This window comes from Leguminivora glycinivorella, chromosome 1, assembly GCF_023078275.1.
Source record: "Leguminivora glycinivorella isolate SPB_JAAS2020 chromosome 1, LegGlyc_1.1, whole genome shotgun sequence".
Lineage (NCBI taxonomy): Eukaryota > Metazoa > Arthropoda > Insecta > Lepidoptera > Tortricidae > Leguminivora > Leguminivora glycinivorella.
Genome location: NC_062971.1, coordinates 4,212,976 through 4,221,507, shown reverse-complemented (window position 1 = coordinate 4,221,507; position 8,532 = coordinate 4,212,976). Strand labels below are relative to the sequence as shown.

Below are 8,532 nucleotides of genomic sequence, written 5' to 3'. Positions count from 1 at the left end.
TATAAATAATTGACAAAAACAAGTTTGCCTTCAATGAAAAAAGTACGTCATAGTATAAAGAATATAAAAAGAAACTTAACTCTAACACAAATGGACGATTTCCTTACTAAGGAATTGTACCTATTAAGGTCTAGTATGTGTCTCTTGATATCGAAAATATTGTAGTGTATTTCAAAAACCGATAGTTGAAATTCTGAATTTGTACCTAAAATAGTTTTAATCAAATTGCATTAATAAATAGATGTTAAGTCTGACTTTTGAGATAATAATTATAACTCAGTTTAATGTAGATGTAAGTTACAATAATCTAAATTTATGACTCGAAAATATCGTTTATATTACTAACGATGTCATTTAAGACGAAGCCAAGGTTTTAATGCCATCACACGACACTCGATTATTTTCTTGGATGATAATGAAAAACAGACTAGACCTTAATAATTGTTTACAAGTTTCACAATAATAATTGTTTACAAGTTTCAGTAAGTCAATGATTCGAAGATACATTTTTTTTAGTGTGAGTTTTTACATCATCAAATTAATGTTTTGTATTACAATACTGCATTTTCTTTCTCCGTCACACACTTCAAACAGGTAAGAAAAGACAGAGAAAGAAAAAACTGTAATTTTTGCTCCTAAAAATAATTTGTCCTTCATTTAGGCCGTACACCACGAAGGGCTCATTTCTCAAAACTAAAAGTTACAAGTTACAAGCGGAAGTCTCTTTCCAACTAGTCATATTAGATATTGATAACCACTTGTAAATTGTAGCTTCGAGAAATTATAAAGTAATGTCAATTTTTAAATGGTAATTGTCAAATTGAATATTAAAACGGAATAAAGTGACCAAACATGGTCAATACTCATGTCTAAATACAAAAAGTGAAAAAATGGCACTTAACTTTAAATTCATACTTAAATAGCTGCAATGGCCTAAATACTGCCGGTCGAGAATGTTCCTTCAACACAATAATTTACAATCATACAAAAGTAATGAACAATTGAACATACAGCAGTACTTACAAACACTAAAATTACTTACGCTTAACCAAGCTGTACGTACTTAAGTTTAATTTATATAAAAATTACCATCTACAAGAAATAATTTAGGCGTATCTACAACGATGCCTAAACAGCTTTACAAATCAGTCATTTTCTTAAAAACATATTTAACATGTCTAATGTTTTGAATATTCTTAAGTGATGTTACGCGAAGGTTCAAAATTGGATATTAAGTAGTGGCACTCTATGCTTGAAGGGTCCCTTATGCTTCACTTGCAATAAGGATCGTTTTATCAGTATTTCTATTGAATTTCAGATTAAAAGGATCTTACTGCTAGCATAAGGACCTTTCTGTGCTGGAAAACCACATAAATTGGTAGGTTTAATACAATTCAATTTATTTCTGAGCTGTCACTTTCTTTTACGGGTATTTCTAAGATATTCCGGGAATAATAATTACTTCGAAAAGAACTTCTTTTGATGATAAGGAGATTAAACATTCAAATAAAATCAAGTTTTCATTCGGCTCAGAAATCAATGGAAGACATATTATTAAACCTTTACACAAAGTAAAAAAATATAACTCAAAATGACGTAATATTAGCTAACCTTAAAATTCTCATAATGGAACTCTTTAGTTCCTGTGCTTGTAAATTAAATCGTATTAATTATCACAGGCTTCTTAATTACCTATAGATCGATCAATTTCTGTTAACATGGAACTTATTCCGACGGTGGGTCCTTCACTTAAATTTCACTTGGAACACAGGCTACGGTCTCGAAAATTAGGGTGGAATCACACTACAACTATCAAACCCCATTTTATACATATTAGAGAAATTGCTGTTAATATGAAGATGTGTATGCCTTCTTTCAGTTTTACGCTGCGTAAGATTTTCACATATAAAATAAGATTTGAAGTACAGAATTCCATCCCTAAACGCCGCGAAGCGATAAGGCATCTCGAAGCTTGGTCTATTCACTCACAGGGTTGTCTACCTTGTGTAAGAGTCATATAAGGGTGGATTTGGGTGGCTACACGAGCCAGGCGTGGCGCTAGCACCACGACTCCTCGTGGGGCGCCCGGTCGTCGTCCGATTCGCCGTACATATCGGCCAGTTTTCGGAACCGTGGGCCGAACGTGGATAGGTAGTTGAATTTTAGGTCGCCGTCGTCAGTACCTGTTGGAATAAAAGTTATTTAAATAATTGTTTTGTTCATTAATAATTATTTGGCATTTTATTATTAATCAGAGTAGGCGTCAAGATAGGACTTCAAAAGAAATGACGAAAATTATAATTGAGATTTAAATGTCTGCTGGCGAATAATTTCAGCTTATCGATTAATTTGGATTTATACTGTATGCAGTCATATATTGTCGTGATGGGGAAGTGGTAGCCAGGTTGGTCGAGCGAGTCAGCACATTGCCTCGCGATGTACTTTGCTCTGTGTGGATACAGCTATTTAAGAATTTCTACAATGTATGAAAAATAGCATGGGCACTGGCCATTGACTAAAATGCCTACGATCGTCTTTTCAAATTAAAAAAAAATTGGGTAACTTACAGCTGGCGAGCGACGAGAGAGAGCCGCTAGTGTTGCCGTCTCCCTCGTACGCGTAGTGTCGCACGTCGTCGTACGGGTTGATGTCCGGGTCGCGGTCCAGTACGGACTTCTTGTCGTCGAGGAACCCGGATATGTCAGGCGTCGCGCCTACTACACCTGTGGGAGAAGTGAAATTTATAAAGTATTGTTTTAGTGATGCAGGGAGGAAATGATACCAGCATCGGGACATTTTCAGAATTTAATTGTATTTATGATGTCTGATGATTTTTGCATTTATTTAGATTAGCAACAAAATACAAATATTTTGTATGTGTTTTTGCTAATAAATAATATATAACGAAATACATCTCGGCCTAGGGCACTGGTATATTAACTTTTTCCCCTCACTAGCTCGGAAACACGTGTTTTGTCCTTTAATACCAGCGGGTAAAAACGCATTTTATCTATATCTATGGGTACCTAAAGACCCACTAGTGGATAAAATGCGTTTTTACAAATTACTTTTAATTTGACCTTGAATAAAATCAAATTAACTGCTTTAAAATTGATAAAAGTAGGTGAATCTAGTAATAAAGATGATTTACCACCTGTGGAACTACTGAAAGCAGTGATAAACGCATTTTTTGCGTTGTAGTTTCCTCGCTGTAGTGAGGGGAAAAAGTTTTGTGTTACACTCGGGTGCAAATGTATTTTACTTCTCGTGTGTTAAAATACAACTTTGCCCCCTTGTATAACAAATAACTATTTCAATGATACGTGTATACTTATTTAATAAGTAGATGTTATTTGATTTTATTGACATGAACATAAGATTATATACAATATAGAACACGTATAATACTTAACTATTTAATACTAGGACCCCGCATCGTTCCCGACGCAAAAGTGCCCATCACACTACTTATACTTATTTTAGTACAATTGAATTCATGACTCATATTGTGTTTTCTAACTCAGATTACAAAATGTTTTGACTTGTTGCCCAGGTACAAACTAGTACAACGTTGACTAAGGCTTGTGTTTATTCAAGTTTCTCGTTCCTACCGTTCGTCAAAGTACCGCACAGTATTTGGCGCCGAAACAAGATAACACAAAACACACGATTCTACAAACGAAAATGTTTCAAAGGCGGCACATTTCAATCGAGAACCAATGTTTACAAAGCGTTTGGTGAAAGAAAAAGCTTAAAAAACGTGAAATTAAGTGTAAGGTCTGAGTATACGCTCATATTCCGAAAATATTAACATTATCAAAAAACGTGCACGTTGGGGTTGGTATGAAAAAAAAATCAGCCCCCACTTTACATGTAGGGGGAGGACCCTAATAAAACATTTTTTTCCATTTTTTTTATTTTTGCACTTTGTTGGCGTGATTGATATACATATCGGTACCAAATTTCAGCTTTCTAGTGCTAACGGTTACTGAGATTATCCGCGGACGGACGGACGGACGGACGGGCAGACAGACATGGCGGGGGGATGTCAAATAATAAAATTGAAGCTACTACAAGTGTACAGAGTCGAGCTGCATAGGGTGGACGCACGGTCGCAAGCCTCGCTGCACGCCCCGCCGAACGCTCCGCTCTGAGCGTCCACTCAGGCATTACACTAAGAGCACACTTAAATTACTGCTGATTCTTTAGCTTCGAGCATATTCAATTAAAAGCGAGAACCTTTGTAATTTCTAGAAACACTCGTTAAGTTACTACTTCATTCTTCAACTTGGTATATTGTAATAGTTGTTTTAACTCTGACCGGAGGTAAAGTTAATCTTTCCCGTGCAAAAGTTTTAATTAAGAAATAACACGGGGCTAGGTCGGCGTATATTTTTTCATTCTTCCAGGTAATCCGAGTAAATCTGATTGATGGTTCTTAGCCCACTTAAAGTTTGAGCTATGGGGTTAAGTTGGCTTAAGCGAAGTCGTAAATAGGGCGCAAAAACTGGCTTGAGTGACGTGACATGCTTATAAATGCAGTAAGACGGTAAGAGGATTGTCGAAGCTCGGTTGTACGAGTATGTTTGTAGCTGTAGCAGTTAGCGCTTACGCTACGAAAGACGTCTTAAAAAGAAGCAACGAATTAATGTAACATTTTATTATAAAGGAATTTAGACAAACATACGAAAGACGTTTAAAAAGAAGCAACGAATTAATGTAACATTTTATTATAAAGGAATTTAGACAAACATTTTCGTCATTCATCTACCGAACAAACTTTGGCAGCGTAGGCCGTGTTACCTGGAGCGTGCATAAACGTGCTATCCTCCAATGGCGGCCCGTTAACCCGTCATACATCTGCTTGCGACCGTTCGTCCTCGTAGACCGTTGTCTCTACTACACCTTAGTGTGATAGTCTCCCCCTGTACTATAGTTACCTGGAGCGTGCAAAAACGTGCGTACTCCGGCGGTGGCCCGTCGTACATCTGCCGCAACACGTGCAGGTCGTAGCCGGCGTCCCCCTCGCCGCCCCCCTCGTCTTACACCCTAGTGTGATATGTGGTGTCGTTACCTGGAGCGTGCATGAACGTGCCGTCCTCTGGCGGCGGCCCGTCGTACATCTGTCGCAGCACGTGCAGGTCGTAGCCGGCGTCCCCCTCGCCGCCCCCCTCGTCTTACTCCCTAGTGTGATGTGTGGTGTAGTTACCTGGAGCGTGCATGAACGTGCCGTCCTCTGGCGGCGGCCCGTCGTACATCTGTCGCAGCACGTGCAGGTCGTAGCCGGCGTCCCCTCGCCGCCCCCCTCGTCTTACTCCCTAGTGTGATGTGTGGTGTCGTTACCTGGAGCGTGCATGAACGTGCCGTCCTCTGGCGGCGGCCCGTCGTACATCTGCCGCAGCACGTGCAGGTCGTAGCCGGCGTCCCCCTCGTCTTACTCCCTAGTGTGATGTGTGGTGTAGTTACCTGGAGCGTGCATGAACGTGCCGTCCTCTGGCGGCGGCCCGTCGTACATCTGTCGCAGCACGTGCAGGTCGTAGCCGGCGTCCCCTCGCCGCCCCCTCGTCTTACTCCCTAGTGTGATGTGTGGTGTCGTTACCTGGAGCGTGCATGAACGTGCCGTCCTCTGGCGGCGGCCCGTCGTACATCTGCCGCAGCACGTGCAGGTCGTAGCCGGCGTCCCCCTCGCCGCCCCCCTCGTCTTCGTACGCGATGATATTTTCTCTGATGTCGTCGAGTTCCTTCTCCGCCCAGGCGTCCGCTCGGCGCCGGTGGACTACTACTGCTAGTAGTAAGACTGCGAAAGAGAACAATATATTAGTCGCTACTCTACTATTTGGGCAGTCGCCTATGAAAGTCAAAACTACGACCGGATTACAGTCCTAAGTAGGTACAGTCCTAAGCGACAGAAAAGAAATTTAATATCGTGGCCAGATTTCTTTTTTATTTTCTGATAGACTGATAATAAATGCATGCATAATTACCAGCCTATCTTGAAATTTAAAATATATTCTATTTATTCTCACCACTTAATAACAGATAAATGGAAAAAATAGTTTCCTGTATAAAACGATTTTTCTCGTTTTACAAGAAAGCAAGCAGGTTTTCAGTTTGTTAAAATAAATTACTTTCTTGTTTAACTTGTTGTTGTTAGTACCTACAATACGCACGATATTTTATAACTATGAGATCAATAAATATTATTGCCGCAGTTCTTAACCGAATAATTACAGGTACTCAAGGGTTAATTATAAATTACAAGTACTACGTATTGGACGGTACCAAGTATGTACCTTTAACTATTTATTAAGAAACACTTGTAATCCCATTGTTTACTGATCAACAATTGTAATTTTAGATACCAATAAAAATTAATGCACATTTTAAAAATATAACTATACGAATACTCACTGACTAAGATGGCGATGCAAACCAAGATGGCGACCAGGAAGTTAGTGTCGATGCCAAAAGTGACAGCTGTGGACACGCTGAGCTGGCAGCCCGGATCCGCCTTGCGGTGCACGGACGGCTCGCCCAGGTTGTAGTACTGAGGGCAAAACATAGCTTAGAATAGAACCATAGACAATATCGTTACAAAACTTACCACTATAGTATAGGCTAGTTTCCTATACTTAAAATAAAATATTTTATGCAGTGCACGAAATAAAGCACCACATAATTAGAAGAAATGTAATATATGGACAGTAGTTATGTTTAAACATAATTAACATTTAATAAGTCAAAGAGAAAGTTATAAAGTACATTAATTCACCGTGACGTCACTCCTCAGTATTTCCATAGCTGGGCATTAACTCGTTAATCCGTTAATCGTTAATTAACGAAGTTAACATTTCGATTAACGGATTAACTTTTAAGTTAACTTTAAAAAATGTTAACGGATTCGTTAACTTCCGTTAAATTTCATCGAGTCCGTTAATCGTTAATCCAGCACCCCAAGCGGCTCGCTGCGCCGCGAAAACCACGTTCTTACTGCTACTGTAAAAGCCCGTAGTACGGCAAAACCTAGGTTTTATCGGTAAAAGCAGATCCGTCGGTTATAAACAGTCTAAAGACCAATTGGCGATTTTGGATCACTTATTCGAGATCTTCTAAATCTTATTAGGCGTGCTAGATCGATCACTAACCTGGGAATAGAGTGCAATCATCAGGCATGGCAGACAAATCGCGCAACCGACGCATCGAGTTAGAGTCCGGCGCGGGCCTTAGATTACTCTACCAAGTTATCTATTAGCCAACCAACGGCGGCAAAAGCCCGAAGAGACAGTAATTATTACATTTGGGTTTTTTACCGATTGGCGTCACAGGTTTTAAGGGCCCGCGCACACGGATGCAACAGTTGCACGGCGACATTTTTTGTCTCTGTCGTGCGTCTACGGAGTGACGACAGAGACAAAAAATGTCGCCGTGCAACTGTTGCATCCGTGTGCGCGGAGCGTAATGGTTTTTGGTGGATACTTAGTAAATAGAAATACATAATACCTACAGTGAGTCCTATTTTTATGACGTGTTAACGGATTATCGATTAACTTTAACTTCCGTTAAATCTACCGAAATGTATCGCTTTAACGATTAACGAAGTTAACTTTTTAAGTAACGGATTAACGATTATCGAAGTTAACTATTTGATTAACGGTGCCCAGCTATGAGTATTTCATAGTAATAAAATTCCATATTAGCAAATCATTTTGACAGTTCTTAAAAAGAAGCTGATTTGACTAGCTCTTCTATTTGGGCTATTTAGTTCAAAGTTGTCTTCGCCACTTTTTTGTAACATGGGTATTTTTTACGCGATTCATACCCAAATGAAAATGTAGTGGAAACTACATGAAAATTTCCAAATAAAGAAAATGGGGGGAAACTTTGTAAAAATGGGCCATTTTTCACCTGGGATGAGTTCGGTGATACTTCAAAAAATTCTGGATTACGCATACTATGTTTGCTAAATATTTTAGCGTAAAATAATAAAGAATTAAAACAATACTTTTTTTTAATAAATTGCGTAACAAAATCATTTGATCATTGTAACTTTATGTTCAAAGGTAAAGAGTAACAGAAACAGTACCTACCTATGTAAAATACTTACATAATATAATTAAACATTTGCACTTAAAATACATAAATGCTATATACCTACATCGTATTCTTTAGAAATACAATTATATTTTATGTGTGCATCTGACCATTTTAATGAGTATTAATTTTTCTCGGAAATTTTTGTATTTCTACTACCTGCCTCATTTGGGTTTTACTACTAAACGTAAACTACACACGCTAAATAAGAACCTTTAAAATAAAATATGGCATGAAAAGTTTATTCACGACGTCCGTAATTACGTGTTTATATTATCAAAACACAAGTTTCATTAATTTTATTTACCAAAACTAAGTAGATGTACAAATGTGAATTTACAAAACACACAACATACGCTCTGATTAATGATGTGAAAATGCTAATACGGCAGGATTAAATGGCGATGTGTTGTTTCATAACTTGACATTAGTACATTTGCA

The 8,532-nt window shown here is 38.5% G+C and overlaps 1 protein-coding gene across 1 annotated transcript in view; it reads right to left on the bottom strand.

Moving 5' to 3' along the window:
• Positions 1-518: 518 nt before the first annotated feature.
• LOC125225513 (DE-cadherin) overlaps positions 519-8,532 on the bottom strand; it is a 475,716-nt gene continuing 467,702 nt past the window's right edge. Inside the window, exons 22-25 of the mRNA XM_048129267.1 lie at positions 6,412-6,547; positions 5,600-5,797; positions 2,568-2,723; positions 519-2,183 (exon numbers count right to left, since the gene is read on the bottom strand). Of these exons, the coding sequence (XP_047985224.1) occupies positions 2,059-2,183; positions 2,568-2,723; positions 5,600-5,797; positions 6,412-6,547 (615 nt within the window). The 3' untranslated portion in view covers positions 519-2,058. The remainder of the gene's footprint in view (positions 2,184-2,567; positions 2,724-5,599; positions 5,798-6,411; positions 6,548-8,532) is intronic.